Source organism: Sparus aurata, chromosome 17 (genome assembly GCF_900880675.1).
Source record: "Sparus aurata chromosome 17, fSpaAur1.1, whole genome shotgun sequence".
NCBI lineage: Eukaryota > Metazoa > Chordata > Actinopteri > Spariformes > Sparidae > Sparus > Sparus aurata.
In genome coordinates, this window is record NC_044203.1 from 21,300,368 (window position 1) to 21,317,453 (window position 17,086).

The 17,086-nt window shown below is 41.5% G+C and overlaps 1 protein-coding gene across 1 annotated transcript in view; it reads left to right on the forward strand.

Annotated features, from left to right (window-relative positions):
• Positions 1–17,086, forward strand: part of galnt1 (UDP-N-acetyl-alpha-D-galactosamine:polypeptide N-acetylgalactosaminyltransferase 1) — a 50,967-nt gene that overhangs the window by 20,275 nt on the left and 13,606 nt on the right. The window contains exons 2-4 of the mRNA XM_030392722.1: positions 3,393–3,505; positions 13,266–13,405; positions 13,505–13,673. Of these exons, the coding sequence (XP_030248582.1) occupies positions 13,267–13,405; positions 13,505–13,673 (308 nt within the window). The 5' untranslated portion in view covers positions 3,393–3,505; position 13,266. The remainder of the gene's footprint in view (positions 1–3,392; positions 3,506–13,265; positions 13,406–13,504; positions 13,674–17,086) is intronic.

A 17,086-nucleotide genomic window follows, 5' to 3' on the forward strand; every position in this document is an offset into this window, starting at 1 on the left:
TCTGCTCCGTCCAGCTCCGGCTGTCCAGAGCCCTCCAGAACAGATACGCAGGACTTCTATATATCTGGCGGATGCCGGAGCACGACGCAGCAATTCAGCTGAATTTTGCACCGAGCAGACAGGAAGTCAAGTGTCGAAATAACAATATAACATCCTGTTTCTTTTCAAAATGAAACACTCCGTGTTGACACCTCTAAAAAGAGACAAACACAAGCTCCTCTGCTAATCTCTTGGTCGGGAACTATGCAGCAGGAAATATGACGATGCCTACATAGACCTTGGGTTTACCGTGAACATGGTCGGAAATGAGGAAAGACATGTTTGTGTTTTATGCCTAAAAACTCTGGCAGGACAGCATAAAACCATTTTGATAATCAGGTGATTGTATGCAGAATGCTGCAACTCATTCAGTGGTTTATACAGATAAATAAATATCATCAGATCACAATAGTATTTCAATTTGGGGGGGGGCGCGAAAACATTTCTGTTCTCTAGGGGGAGAAAAAAATTGAGAACCACTGTGTTAGCCTAACCACTGAGGCATCACATATTGATATACTAGGTGTGCGCTTCTTTGTGTTGACAGCCAGTATGTTTGTGTGCGTTTGAAATCGGGCAGTAGTTATTACAACCAGGGTGCAAGACAAACTTTTTCATCGACAAACCAAATGGCTAGTGAATGCTCACATTTTACAAGCCCTCAATAAATTACCATTCTGTTGTTTAAAGTGAAACTCTCGCCAAAATGCAACCAAGGCTTTATTTGTGATTGAATATGAGTCAAACCTTCGGGTAAATGCATAATTATGACGAAAGAGGCACTTTTAAGATTGACCATAGTTTCGTTTTCGGGCAAGCTAATTTTGAACGGGAGTGCTCGGGGCAGGATACGATGGCATCAAAATCGCTATTTTTAAAACACTAAGAAGGCTCGACACAACATGAAACTTTGCTCGTAGCATCACCAGGGTCTCTACACATGAACACGAGCATTGAGAACATTGTTTGTGTACACAAAGTTTATGAAAAAGAAGGCTTTTGAACAACTCACTTTGGCGCGCGGCCGTCATGGCAGACAAAAAGTTTCGATCTACAAGTGCGACCATCAGGAAGGAGAGTAATGGTGGGACGCTCCTCAAGCTTAGTTCCATATGAATGCACAGATAATTCATTGTTTTGTCGTTAGCGAAAAGCAACATTGACAACCACGTTGAAAAGGGAGCCTCATATTACAAGCAATTCTACAATCAGCAGCCGGAAAAGTCACCCAATTATTCATGCATTCATATGGAACTAAGCTTGAGAAGCGTCCCACCATTACTCTCCTTCCTGATGGTCGCACTTGTGGATCGACACCTTTTGCCTGCCATGACGGCCACGCGCCGGGGATGCAGCAGCTAACGTGAGTAGTTCAAAAACCTTCTTTTTCATAAACTCTATGTACCAAAACAATGTTCACAATGATCGTGTTCATGTGTAGAGACCCTGGTGATGCTACGAGCAAAGTTTCATGTTGTGTCGAGCCCTCTTAGTGTTTTTAAAATAGCGATTTTGATGCCATCGTATCCTGCCCCATGCACTCCCATTCAAAATTAGCTTGCCCGAAATCGAAACTACGGTAAATCTTAAAAGTGCCTCTTTCGTAATTATGCATTTACCCGAAGGTTTGACTCATATTCAATCACAAATAAAGCCTTGGTTGCCTTTTGGCGAGAGTTTCACTTTAAGGTTTATTTTTGTATTTATTTTTTCGGGGTCTGAGGAATGAAGCAAATTCACCAGTCAATTGGATTTTATCAGCTTTTGACTGGTGGCTGTTGCTGATTTTGTGTCTTATAAGGACTTAGGTCGGGGTTTAAATGGAACAAGAATTATGACCCATATGATATAAAAGTTAGTGCATATCTTCATCTGCTTATCTAGTATGTAAATCCACCATATCAGTATTATGAATTAATAGAGAGAGAGAGAGAGAGAGAGAGAGAGAGAGACCAGTAAAGCACACACGCATGGAGTATACAGTATGTCATTAACATCATGATTATGTACAGTAGGTACAGTGATAGAAGGTTTGCTTTTTCATTCATGCCTCAGTAAATTAAATTTTCTCCTTTCTTGGCTCTTTTCTCATCAACATATTGCAGTCATGAAGTCACTATGGCATGAGACGGGCTGAAACCAGAATGATAAGGAGAGAAAGGTTCGGTCTGCAGACAGAGACAGAGATGGGTTGCTATTTTCACTGCAGTGTTGTGTGTGTGTGGTTCTCTAGGTTTATTTTGTGATTGTCAGGGGAATCTGGTGAGTATTTATAGAAGCTCTTGCTTGTCCTGCTTCCAATTTGCAGATGGATTACATTCCACTCAAACTTTGTAGAGGTGTGTATAAGATAATGGGAGAGAAAAGGGAGGTAGAAAGAGCGACAGCTTGACATCTTTGTGTTAGACAAAGAGAGAGAAGGAGAGAGGAGAAGACGTAGGGAGGAGATGAGAGATGATGACTCACCCTGGAGAGACACCTTTGGTGGCCACGAACCTTCACATCCTGAAGCATACCTGCACTGCAGTGCAGCCTCCTCACTCTAATGCAGGAGTGTGTGGGCCGGCAGGCAGGAAGAGATTTATGGTGTGGCTCTTCTTGTAATACAAACTCTTAATATACACATGCATACACAGGCTGGCAATCCGAAGCCCCAGTGGACCAGAATGATGACTTGGCTTTAAAGTAGGCCAAGGACCAGATTGAAGGACACACAGAAACACGCATGCACATACACATATGCCCAAACTGAGTCATATTCACTCTCATCTTCATTCTCTGCGGATTTTTCAAAAATAGCAGATTAATCCAGTAGAAATGAGCAGTTCTGAGAATCTGTCAGTTGTCCATCCCTATATCCCTTCACCCCTCCATCCCTCTGTCTCTCTTTTCATCCATCTCCAAGGCTGGCAGAGAGTCTTTGGTCATATTTGACCTTTGGGTGGGTGCGGAAGGAGGGAGGATGGAGGATGATGGATTTCTAACAAAATACAAAGAGATGCAGAGCTACGCTGACAGCGTGTGAATGACTGACAACTGGAAAAATGCCTGGTGACATGTGACTCTGACTGTGTGATTAAGTGAGAGAATTGTTATTGTGCGTGCATAGCCAGGAAGTATGTCAGAGGCTGTGAGTAACAGCTTCTCTCGGGTCTTCCTGTGGTTACTTTTGTAGTTTTTGCATCCCTAAGGTGCGATCGGAACGCTCTAAATCTCTTTGCTGACACATTTTGAAAAAAACACAGTCCCAAATCAAAGTTCTCTCACAGAAATGTTAGAGATGAATGAAATGAAAATGCCTTTAAAGTATTTCCTGACTTCCATTTGGTCTATGTCTTTCTCTCCTCCTCAAGGAGCATGTTTGAGTGACGACCAGACGAGGACGTGGGATCTCTGACGCTCCGCCCCCTCTACTGGTGGAGCCCCCTGCACATCTGACCAGAGACCCCTTTAGTTATTAGGAGAGGTGAGTGTGCAAATGGTTATGCCTTTTTAAATGGATCTGACAGTCTGTACTATTATTCTGATGGTGCCCTCATACCAACAGTTCTTTTGTCATTGTTTAAAACCATCTTTTAATTCTGTATGCTGTGTTTCATGTATTATTATGCTGGGATTTACTTATTGATTAGGTTTCTTGAACAGCTCCCTTTAAGAGCAGCTAATTTGACATTCAGTGCGTTTACATGACACTCGAGAAAACCAAATTATTGGGTTAGTCCGACTATGATCAGATTTTTAAGATGCATTTATACACATTAGTCTTACTAAAATCGGACCGGATTGGATTTCTCATAGTCGGATTAAAACACCTAGATTTTTCAATTGATAGTCGCATTACTCGTGCATGTATATGTTCCATCAGATCGGATTGGATTTTGTGTTCTGCGCAGGCTCGAGATTTTTTTCCCGGAGCCGTGAGCTGGAAGTAGAAGTCTTTCCTCAAAATAACCACAAGCAAGAGCGCCATTGTGCATCTAGTTTGGGTAATTGTCATGTACACCATTTACGAAATGTACAAAGAAGTATCTTCGTCTCGCTCTTCGTACACCATCTTTCTCGAATGAATGAAATGAAAAGGCAGAGTTTGTTGTTGCTGGTGACAATCAAATACAGCAAATACTGTAGTATGGACTATGGCTACAGACCACCCAAACAAAAAGAAAGCATGTTCAGACTAGGTGATATTCAAATTCAATGATTAGGTGTTACATTTTCAAAGTATCACCAATGCAAAACATGCTTCCTAATTCTGTAGTGTTGTTTACTTTGAAGCGTTTGTACTGAGACAGATTTGCTACGAAACCCATGGTGGTTTATGGTTGGCATATTGATGAATAAAGGCATTGTTCTATTATGATTTATTGTATTATAATGATGCATATAAACAACAGTATGTACAATACTTGCCTGCTGAGACTTTCAGTTTGAAGAGCTGTCAAAACAACATTAGCCTTTTAGCATTGATCATGTTTGATTAGTGTGTGGGTCCCTGAATTCAAGTGTTTGAGCGTCATGCATAACTTTGTACAAAGCATCTTAAAATTATGTATTTACTGTAAAGGATTACAGTGTTCAGTCAAGTTTCAAGTCCCTGCCAGTTGCTTTGTTGGGCTGTATCAAAATTCATCTTAAATAACAGCTACCCGGAAGCTCGAAAAAAGGAAACCCATTTCAAATATTTAGCATGTTTTGGAAAATATTTGGCCATTACGTGAATAATAAATGCTTTGTGGGGCTTTAAAAAGGCAAAAACATCATGCAAAGACTTTAAGAAATGGAAAACAGAAGTTTGTTCTCTCTTTTCTCTCCTGAAATGTTTCCCAGTATAATTATTTAAGAATTCAGAAAGAACAAATATTTGTGTAAAATCTAATGTAATGTAAAGTCTAATGTCTGTCACATTTGTGACGCTTTTATGTGAGTCAAGGTTCAATATTCCAGATGTTTTTAGGCAGGGAAACCCTGCTGTAATGCCAGAGCCACATAGATCCTACCTGGTTGGCACGAGTAGCAGCAGGAGTATCAGTGCTAAGAGCAGCTGACATACAGAAGAAAAAACTGCTGGCTCAAACAGCTCAAGCATATTGTGATTTGATCAGGCTGTGTTTTTGTGAATCTGTTAATTAAGCAATATTACCCGAGAGGGTGTGCTTTAACGTCATTTGAGCACGACAGTGATGCGGACAGTGAAGCAGCACTGAAGTGCTCAAATGACGTTAAAGCACACCCTCGAGGGTAATACTGCGATTATACAACTAATGCCAACAAAAATAAAATGTATAATCAAAATATATCCATGTTGATGGACAATTTGCGAGTGTGCGTCGCGTTTCCATGGACACACATGGGGTCGGACTAATAACTGAAACAAAATCAGTCACGTCAGTAGACTCATGTGTAATGGAACGTAGTTTACCACTACAGCAAATAATCCAACCCATAGTAACGACCTAACAACAGAAAGGATTTTCTTGTCCCTGATGAGTGAACTCTGAGCTGACGTTAATGTTTTATCGCGGTCTCAGAATTTCCCGAACTAAATCAATGCTGCACAGATAAACAGAAAATGCTTACTTTTATCGCCCAAGTTATAACAAAGATGTTGATGTTTTTTTTTTCTTTTATATTTTTTATAAAACGTTTTCACCGCGGTCACAATAGTGTCTCTCACACTGACGGGAAAATAAATAATAGCCAGGGCGTTTATTTGTTTCAATCACTTATCAGACCAGGCATTTATTTGGGACCATGCGGCAATTTGGGACAGGCGTTTAATTCCTTCCTCTCAAAAATCCAGGATGAAAATGTCACAAACTTCGCCAGCTTCTCTGTGAATTCTCCGGCATCCTGCTGGGCAATAGTTGTCTTCTGCAAGTGAAGTTGTTGCGGTGGAGGAAATGATTCAGCCAACCAGCACTCACAGATAACTCCTCATCTCTGCTGTCACTCACGGTGGCGTACATTTGTTTCGCCATCGCCCTGATGATTTTGCGGGACACTCTCTCGTGGTGTGCCCGTTTGCTGATAACTAATTCCCGCATGTTTATCTCAGGCTCCTCGCTGGCCTTCTTCCTCCCTCCAGCAGGCAGCCTGGCCCTGTTGCTGTCCTCCTCGGACACCTCCGTTTTATATTATCGCCGATCTCTCACTCTCTTGGGGTCGACAGAGAAACGTCTAGCGGCTGCTTCTCCCGAATTTTCCTCTGCATATTTTACGGCAGGAAGTTCGAATTTCAAGCCGTACTTTTTATTTTTTTTGCTCCAGCTCTGACAGTTACTATGTTGCCATGGAGATGGATACACTATTGCCACAGACTTGGTGGAGTAATATTTTGAGTAATGAGTCAGGCGTGCTGTCATGCTGATTTGAGCACGGTCTAAATGTCTTGTTGACCAATCAGATTGCTTGGCGGAACTACTTGTTGTATAACACCAATTAACACACAGTCTGTGGTGGTGTGTTCATTTTTGTAAGTACTGTCGTTTATATCTTTGTAACTTTGTAACTGTGTCTTCCAAAAGTGCCATCACAGCCTCCCCTCTGTACCTTTGCGGCCATGTCCATATGTACCAAAATGATCTTTATTTCTTTCTTTCTTTCATCTTTTCCCCCCCGTCTTCCTTGGCATCGTTTCAAGAAAATTTGCATCCAAATGGATCCATTGAAAACGACTCAACACACTTTAGTTCATATTCTAGGCCTATAGGTGGCGCTTGAAATTCACCGAAAACAAAGAAGAGACGGAGCATGTGCATAAAGCTTGAGCACTGTGTACAAACAGACAGTAGAAGGAGACAGTAGAAGGAGAAACCGAACGCGACAAGAAGAAGACGAAAATAGCTAGTGCAAGGAAACCAGAATCATATGTGTGGACCGATAATGGCTAGAGGTCGAGGGGTTGGGTGATGACGTCATTGATACGTATGCGGATTCACTGTCCACACGGGAACGCAAGGGCAGCGTTTTCGGATTTTTCCACCCTGAGAAGAGGTTTCAAAAAAGTGTGTTTACAGGCACAGCGTTTACAGGATCCATGTAGTCGATCAGCCAAAACGATGCAAAACATGTGCGTTTAGACACAAAAGCGTTTCCATGTGGATGGCCCCTGCCATGTTTGTGAGGTAAAAGGCTTTCTGTTAGAAACAGAAATGAATATGAATGGAAATAAAATGTGGGATGATGAGCTGTTAAAAGAACAATTACAGCACACAGACCAAGAAGCTCTGATTCCTGTTGTAAATGGTTTATTTTTATACATGTCCTGTGTGCCTGCCTGTGTGTCTGTGGTTTGCTGGTACTTTAAAGCCAAGCAGTTGCACTCTCTCCAGTCGCCAAGGGAACACCCGCCGTGACAATAATGTGTATTGATTTTGGCCAAAAATGCCAGAGTGATTGGAGATTGAAGTGTTTAATTCCACTTTGCGCCTCTGCCAAGTTTTGCATTGGTAATCAATTTCAGCTTGGACTTTTACGCTGCCGTGGGCAGTTCTCTTTGTTTTACTCTTGGCCTTCTTTACACTGAGTTTGTTAATTTTTAAATGAGTGTTTGTGTTTTAAAGTCTGCTCAATACTGGACTTTATCGTTTTTCATGGCACAGTGTTTTTCTACGGAATAGCTGTGTTCTTTGGAAAGTGTTGCATTAATTGTCCACCGGAATCTACAGACACAGACTTGCTTCACCTTTGTGTTTCCCAATAAAGTTATCTGCTTCCCCTGTCAGCAGTGTCTTTTATATGGTCACCAAAAAAGCACACCTCACGTTTTGGTTTTTGATTCTGTTGTCATAACTGCAAACGCTCGTTATTATATATTAGTCAGCCGTTTAGAAATAAGCTGGGTGGTATGAAAAATCATTGTTAAAGGTCCTATTTGTAAGAAAAGCATTGGGAGACTCAAAAGAAATCAAATTTTCTTACAAATATGAACCTTAACCCTAGAGAAAAGACTTTGGCAGAACAATCAACTCAAAATGAAAGTTTGTAAAGCTCACCTTCATAGCAATGTCCTGTTTAATGCCTTGCCTAGTTACAGCACAGGCCACTGCATCTGTAGAGTGACAGCCCCCATGAGCTGCATGTTTTACATGTTTTAATGCCTTTGTTCATCATCTGTTTGTGAAACAGATTTCCTTGTGTGGCTGCTGACAGTCAGCCAAAGATTAAATTGTACTGGAAGCCAGTGTGCCGTAAAGGAGGTTGAGCCAATGTCTGGTTCAAAAGTAGTTAAGCTGACTTCTGTTACATTCAGCTCCGGAGCAGAGAGCATTTGAGCAGCAGACATAATTGAGTTATACTGCTTGCGCCCTTTGTTGCCCTCACTGTTTCTATCCAGTTCTTCTTTATTTCAGTTTTGTAGCTGAGTCATTACAGTATAAGAGAAGGTTTATAAAAGTTTATAGTGTTGCTCTACCTATAATGATGTAGCTTATAATGTAGCTTCATGTCAGGAGTCTCTGATGATTCAAATTATCAACATATTCAATACTATAAATGAGTCACATGAAAAAATTTAACAAGCATAATTCAAGGTTTGTGGACGATACCTCCGCTCTCTTTCACTAAAGGCCAATGTTGTATTTCACAAAAGTGCAGTGACTTTTATGATGTTAGTAAAGTTTAACCGAAGTGACCCTCTATGAAACATAGAGGCACACCCTGTAATTGCATGTATTCTAAAACTCACTCATCCTATAGAAATATCCTCAGACACGTATACTCTTTCTATACTCTCACTCTCTCTCTGCCCCAGTACTTTTCTTGCCCTCCTTCTTTTTACAGGGCCAGTCCGTGTTTTGCATTCAAGGTTATGACCTGGAAATGAAGTGACCCCAGCCTTTTTGCCAGCAGCGGCTATGTACTTTGGTTACTCCACAGAGAGGAATAGAGACTGTGCTTCAGGCCGCCTTGTTCTGTTTCACTTCACTAATATTAGCCTGTGCCTTGTTCTGCTCCAGTTGAGAGGCATTACGACTGTTCAGAAAATCACAGCGGCTATCAGCGTAGTCTTGGAAACTGTTGAGCCTATCGAGCACACATGACCCAAGGACAGCTAGCACACTTGAGCAGCACCCTTGGCTTTCTCATTGGAGATGTTTCAGACAGCATTATTTTAACACGCTTGTTTATGACAGAGAAAGTGGTTAGTGTAACCAAAAAGAGAGCAAACAAATAAACTCTCTTTGTAGTTTATTATAAGACTGAACAGCATTAACTTTTTGCTGATTAGTAACACACAAACCCTCCTCTCTCATTGCCACTCCCTCATATATACGATCTTCCGCCCACTGTCTTAATTTTCTTTTACACATATAAACATAAAATCCCTAGAAGGGAGGCTCTTCGCTCCTAGGCATAAATTGCAAAGTGAGTGAAACTCTCGATCCTCTCGCTTCAGAGTTTGTCTCCAAGTGGTTGTGAGAAACACTGGTTGTGCAATCTCTAAAGGGGGATTAAGCCTGAGGAGAGGAGAAGAGATGAGGAGGGGATATGAAGGGAGACACAGAGAAGGATGTGAGGGGGGAAATTGTGTTCTTGTCGGGGAGTAGTGATGGCAACCGCTCTTGAAAGGAGACGACATCACTAAGAGACGAACGAGGGAGTTGGGGGTTGGGTGGCAGAGGGAGAGAAAAAAAGAGCGAGATGCCCAGGATGGAGGTATAAAAGAAGGATGGAGGTAACGTGATATGTTAATGGATAAGGGAGAGAGCGCAGAGATGGAGCGATGGTGAATTGTGTGTCTGTTTAATGTCATAGGGAGCCAGGCTGTTTAAAAGAGACTTCAAAGAGCCGAGCACCCAGCATAAACTACACTGACACACTCACACACACATGAAGCTGGGCCCGGGGCTGCCGTGAGCACAGAGGAGACCTGAGGTGTCCGCTGCCATGCCTGATTAGAAATACAGTGAGTGGAGAGGCATGGCTGGAAGACGGCGATGGGAAAGTGTGTTTGCATGTATTTACTCAATGTACACGCATATATATCTTCTCTCCTGCTGCTGCTGCTACTGCTGCTGCTTGGAGCACTGCTGTCTACTTGCTTTAGAATCACTGTGATCACATAGTATTCAGGGAAACCAGTTGACATCTCTCTGACAGCATTTTGACACAACTTTGTGAGCAGGAATATATGTGTTTCTTTGACAGAGCGCTGCCATGTTGGCTCTGTTATGTGCCAGGCTCTGCCTGTGCACCAGGAAAGGAGAAAAATTAAGTATATCCAAGTTTCTGCTGCGATATCAGGTCATGTCATGTTACAGCGTAGAGGTCAAGCGAGGCCGGTACAGAGCAAAAGAGAGGAGAGAAGTGATTGTAGAGCAGGGACTGAATTTCAGGCTTCCCACTGCTCCTGGAATTTCAAGAATTTTGAGAGGAGTGATCTGAGCAGTGAGACAAGCAATCTGATGAATTCTTTGAGGATATCCGGGAGGATCTGGGAATTTTCCAGTTACTTTAAAGGAATAGAATTGACTTCTATACCGTGTTTATTTTGTTTTATGTTGGCTTTCAGCTGTCCTGAGTGTGTATCAGAGGAGAATACCTACGAACTTTACTGTGGTTTCCAGAAGAAATTCAGAATATATATTAAAGAAAGGAATTTAGGAATTAGTTATACAATTAGTCATCTGCCATGTGCTGTGTCTTTACACATGCAGTACTAAGAGTAACAAGAGTGTGTGTGTGTGTGTGTGTGTGTGTGTGTGTGTGTGTGTGTGTGTGTGTGTGTGTGTGTGTGTGTGTGTGTACCATGACAACAGTCAAAGGTGCGAACATGCTGCACTGGTAACACTCAAGAAATGTATAGGAGATTCCTGTGAATGTTTTTTGTTGTATTTTGCTTGAGGAATTACTTACAATAAGTCGCTTATCATAAGGCTGGCCAGTCAAGCGAACCAATAAACATAATAGTTGTGTCAACGCAATGTAAACACAAACTTTGTATACTATATGTAAAACTGTGTAATATGTATCATTTGAACGTCTAAATCAAACAAAAAAATTCTAACTTCCAACTTGAACCATCTCACGTTCCAGTATGTCTGAGAGAGAAAGCTCCACAGGTGAGGCTAAATGCTGATAGAGTTTTTAAAATAGCCGCAGACACGAAGAATCATGTAAACGCCAGTCCACTGAGAGACATAACAAATTTTGAATTTGATTAAATCTGTATTTGACTGAGTGCCAGTGTAAACTGCTGTGACATGATGCACTTTGATTAACCTTGTCAAAACCCATGTTGCTGTAGTTGTAATTCATTAGATTGAATTATTTTCTTCTCAGGCGACTAACGATCAGAGCGTAGCGTTAAGCCACTAGAGGTTTCTTAGCACCAGTTTCACCTTGTCAGCCTGACAAGAAATCTCTCTAAAGGTTAGAAAAGTCTGTGAATCGCATGACAAGTGAGAGCTTTGGAATTTAAGTCTCCAATCAGGGTCAGCTTTGCATCTGAGAACAGTAATTGGGTTTTTATCAAACTGTAGCACATGGCATGACCTCGTGCTCATTGTTACTGACTATTCGGTTACAGCTCTCACCTCTCATTGAAGTGCTTTCATGATTGTAGAGGCTATTTGTGTTCGGGCCACATTCAGTGTTATGTTTCCCTATTTTGTTGTATATTTCTGCCCTTTTCTGAGAGAAATTTTAGTTCTGTTTTTCCCAGCATGAAAATATATCTAAGTGTGGATTTTATGCTCTGATGCAGAATACATACTACACATTGGTATACATCACTGGAGTTATTAGTTTTGTTAAATTACCTTAAGAAATATTGATAATCGATACCATGTTTGAAAGCACAGAGAAAAATGAACGTTGAGTGCATACAATTTTAGGTTTTTATAAAAAGATACATTTTACAAGGCTGATGCACTGTGTGTTGAGCACAACAGTGTCTAAGTTTAATTCACTGGTGGAGGAGGTGGGTCAATGTGGGCACTGCAGCGGTGTGTGTTTCTCACTGTTAAAAGAGAGAGCATACACAAGCCCAGCTTGTATGGGTGTATCCATATTGTGGAAAATTAGTATCAATATTTTAATAGTTTTGACATTACTATATACACAGTACATCGTTTTTATGTGGTAGAAGTGCTCAAACTACTACTAACCTTATCGTCACAGCATTGTAACTATTTAGCTTCACAGGCATAAAAGTCTGAGAAAAGACAAACTTTGAGGGAACAGACAGATTTTCGCTGTTGTTTTCTGCTGTGCCAGGCACTTTGTGCTACCAGAATCCTATCAGGTGGAAATTAGAAAAGCTCGTCTGCAGTTTGCCATCCTCCTCGGCAACTATGCAAAGATAAACTAAGCTAAGCTAAGCTAGCTATGCACAAACACCTTTTTTGCTCCCCCCTCCCAGGGGCACAAGAGAAATCACTGTGGCCAAATTAATTTTCTCCCTTCTGCTTGTGCTGCTGCAACCTGAGGGATCACTGAGGCAGAGAATCAGCCAAAGAGAGGAGAGATGGTGCTGGAGGAGAGAAGGAAAGGAGAGCAGAGGAATTTTAATGTGGCTGTGTCTGTCTCTCGCTGCCTGCCAAAGAAAAGCAATTACTATCACAGCTCCTCTCTCTCTGCTCTGTGTGTGTTTGTGTGTGTGTGTGTGTGTGTGTGTGTGTGTCAAGCACACACGGGTTTGGTATGTTAAATGTAAGGGTAGATTGGCTTGAACACTGCAGGGTGTTTGGGAACTCTGATACAGAGGATGTGTGTTTTCCACTTGAAACTTGAAAGCAGCTAAAGCTTTGCTTAGATACTGTGAAACATCCTCTCCAAAACACAAATGTCAGTGTTCACACTACTTGTGATGATGCCAGATACCAGCCTAACTGATAAACTTTCACAAATGCTCTCATACTCTACTGGAGCGATAATAGAAGGAAACCTAGCTGTCCTCTGAGCTAATTTTGAGGCTCTCTCTGAGTGTGAAGGCGGTCATTTGGAGAGGCTTTGATAAACAGCTGACAGACAGACAGACAGAGACAGACAGGCAGGCAGGCAGGCAGGCAGGCAGTATGACAAATGATGGCATTGAGAAGAGACTTGTAGGAAGGGTGGAGGTTGAAGGGAGTGAGGAGAAAGTCAGGGAAATATGAGAAGAAATACGGAGTGATCTCCTCTGCAGAGATTTGGAAAGGCCTGTGATTGTGTGAAGCAGCTCAGGACTTATCACTCATACCTTTCTCTTTTTTTTCTCTTTCTTGTTCTTATTACATTTTTAGGATGAGGAGGTTCGCCTACTGTAAGGTGGTTTTGGCCACCTCTCTGGTGTGGGTGATGCTGGACATGTTCATTCTGCTCTACTTCAGTGAGTGCAACAAGTGTGACGATAAAAAGGAAAGAGGACTACCTGGGAGAGATGGTGAGTGTGTGTTGCCCCCCCATGTGATCACAAGGACACACTCACATTCTGCAGCATCCTCTTGAGTGTGTTGTATGTATGTGTGTGTGTCTACTGCAGATGCCCTGTCCAGGCCGCGGGACGGGCCTGGTGAAGGGGGGAAGCCTGTGGTGATCCCAAAGGAGAACCAGGAGAAGATGAAGGAGATGTTTAAGATCAACCAGTTCAACCTCATGGCCTCTGAGATGATTGCTCTCAATCGGTCACTGCCTGACGTCCGCCTGGAAGGGTGAGCAGCCTGCCTACAGCTAATCATATGTCCTGTCACTTACTCTGAATCCACTCATTAAAGCCCCCCTCCAGTCAGTGTTTCTTTCTGTCTACTGATCGACATTCTTTCTGAAACAGATAATGCGGGTGTGGTAATAGTCATACGTAATCCATTCCAATGCAACCACACTGCCATTCTAGCAAATTCAGCCAGATCTAACTGCATTTAATCAGTACCTTTGTTCAATCTGCCAATAGGTGATGTCATTTAGTTTTATCTGTAATTTGGTTGAATCTGATTGCTGATGTGTACTGTTCCTGAGGTGTGTAAATGAGGATACACTGCTGGGTCAGTCCACACTGCTGGTCAGCTTCCTGCAAAACGGTGTCCCAATTCCATTAACCGATTATACACAGAAAGTATAAAATACTGTGTTTGTAAACTTTTCCTGTAATAATTAAAACAAGAAATTGTTAAGATGATACAATACATTTGCCAGTCAAGCTGTAATTTTGAAATACCAGCACACAAGCAGACAGCAGAACCTTTCCCAAAGATTTATTAGTTGTTTTTGGGGTGTTCACAAAGCTATTTTACTATCATCCATAATTCATTTGATTTTTCCCAGCTGTGAGCATCCCTACCACTTCCCTTGTGCAATGTGTTTTGGGACAATATGATCCCTGGGCACTCAGAAGTCTAAAGAATCAACCTGTTCTTTCTTTTCACACGGTTAAAACAAACTCGGGTGAGTTGACCAGTCTAGTGTGATATGTTTAGGCTGGCGTGGAAGCTTCCAGTTAAACTAAACAAATACACTGAAACCGCAAAATCTGGTGTTGTTTATTATCCGAAAGCAAACAGACCACAGCAGGATTTTATCTTGGTAGATATGTGATTTTGTCATTACTTCAAAAGCTAAACTATTATCATACCGTCCTTTGATTGTACACTGTTCAGGAATGTTACTTATTATAATTTTTTCCCATGGCAATAACTCCATGAAACAGGACATGTGATCAAATGAAATCAAAGAAAATAAAAAGGCCAGAGGATGGGAAATAGATATAGGGGATGTGTAGCATTTTTTATGATAATTGTTGACATTCACCCTGGACCGTGATGACATTGATGAAGGCCATTACAGATGGTCTTAGGCTATGGTTGTTTTTGCCTATCTGATGTTTGTTTGACGTGGCTGTTTGTTCTGTGGCTGGACATTAATCTTTGGAACAGTTAGATCGATTAATCGCCATTACGGATTTAACCGATACAAAATGTATTCACTGACAATCAGAGATGGGCACAAACAGAACTTCAAAAATTGAATGAAAAGTTGATTAAAACACAAGTAATTTGTTGTTGTATAAAATACAGGATGTTCCATACGAATTGATAATCAGTGTTGGAGGGTCAGTTGTTGAATAGCAACAGACATGTGAATGTAATGAAGTCATTATTTTGTGTTGTTTAGTTTATCATCCAAGTAACTTGGTTTTCACTTGATCTGTTCTCTTAACTCCAAATGTAGCCTATTCTGATTTTGCATTGCACTTAGATCATGTCAGTCGTTAACACATCATATATTTTTAACATTTTATTGATTGTTAAGGCATCCATTTTGCCAGGCTTTAAGCAATGCAAACCACAATGGCTTGGACTAATCAGCGTGCTATAAGGAGGTGGTCTAAGTGTGACAGTCAGCAAGAATAGCTAAAAGAGGTTAGGGTAATGCTGCTATAGCCTCAGGTATGTTACAATTTTGGATGTATGAAAGAAGAGGAAAAGAAGACACTGAAGGCTTTTCTTGATGGAAAAAGATGGGTTCGCTCTTCTTTTGACTGGAAATTAACAGGCTAACTACCACTGGTAGTGCTCTCCTGCTGCTGACGTGTTTGGTTAAAATTAGCCTGTGATCAACAGTGAAAAGATCCTATCAGTTGTTCTGTATAACAAACAAACTGTCTGATGCGACTACAATAAACTCCCTGTTTGAGAGTTTATATATTTGGCGGTGGGGGGGGGGGGGGGGGGGTTATTGTGAAAAAAACAGGAAGCGTTGTTTGCTGACATGTCTTTTTTGTCATTAACTAAAATCAGGGAACCTAAATTAACATATAGAGAAGTACTGAAGTAGAGCATGACTTGCGTCTACTTGCTGGCTTTTGATTTCCTCAAATGACAGTGTCTAAAACTATCCTCTGTGTCAGTTTTTATAAGCTCACTGCTCTTAGTTTGTTTGTAATAAACCAGCATGAACATGAACTGGACGAGAACTAAAATCCAATGTTTGTATGTTTTTTCCTGTGGCCTGGACCCAATGAACCAAACCACACATGTGATAGTGCCCTTCCACAGTGTCTTTTGAGTATATTTTATCATTATTAAATCCTGCTCAGGTAAGTAGACTGCATATATATATATATATATATATATATATATATAGTGCTTTACCAGACTAAGACTCCAAGACGCTCAAAGCACTTTCCGTTACATGCAGCATTTAGCCATTCATACTCTACATAATCACACACCAATGGCACAGCATCAGCATGTAGATTGTAGGGGCTAGGGATCAAACCCCTGACCTTCAGATTTGGCCACCACTCGACCGATCAAGCCCCCCCTTCTCCAAGAAGTATCATAGAGAATGGAACTGGGACACAGCTTGCCAGAGATTTTATGTGGTGACCTCATGCTGCACCAGCATGTGTTACTAAAAGGTCCAACCAATAAAGTATGATTAATTTCTAATCCATGTCTAATAGCCCTTTGGCTCACCCTAAAGACTGTTCTCTCACTCTCCTGTCTCAGCAGGAAATACATCACATTAATGAAATAATGATACAATTTCCTGATACCTTGAAGGTAACAGCCCCTACAGTTAGTGAGGCGTACCTCACTTTAAGCTCACTACAATGTAGTTACTAAAAAGTCAAGAAAACCAAACAAAAATAAACACTAGTCAGTTTCAAGGATAATGATTAGCGAAAAGACACCGCTTTTATTTGCTTCAGTTAATACTATGTTGTGATTCCAGAGTGCTTCTTCTCTATAATGAGGATTTAAGTGTTACCTAAGTGTCTAACAGTGCCAGTGGCTGCAGGTCAGTCAGTCTTCAGACAGGCAGAGAGACAACAGGGCAGTCAGAACAGCAGACAGGCGTGCATCCGTCCAGCAGCTCGGAAGAAATGTCAAGGTTAGTTCAAGCAGGTGGAAACCAGCTCCCCCCCCCCACTCCTCATCTCTTTTCTGCACTTCAGCAGAGGAACATGCACAGATCAGTAATGAAGGTTTTCGGAGCGATAGACAGAAAGACTGACTGACAGTCACAAGACTGACAGACAGGGGCACATGCACACTAGACGGGCAAGAAAGAAAGAGGACATTGATCCGTGAAATGGGTTTTAGTGTTTGAGCGAGAGTTGATT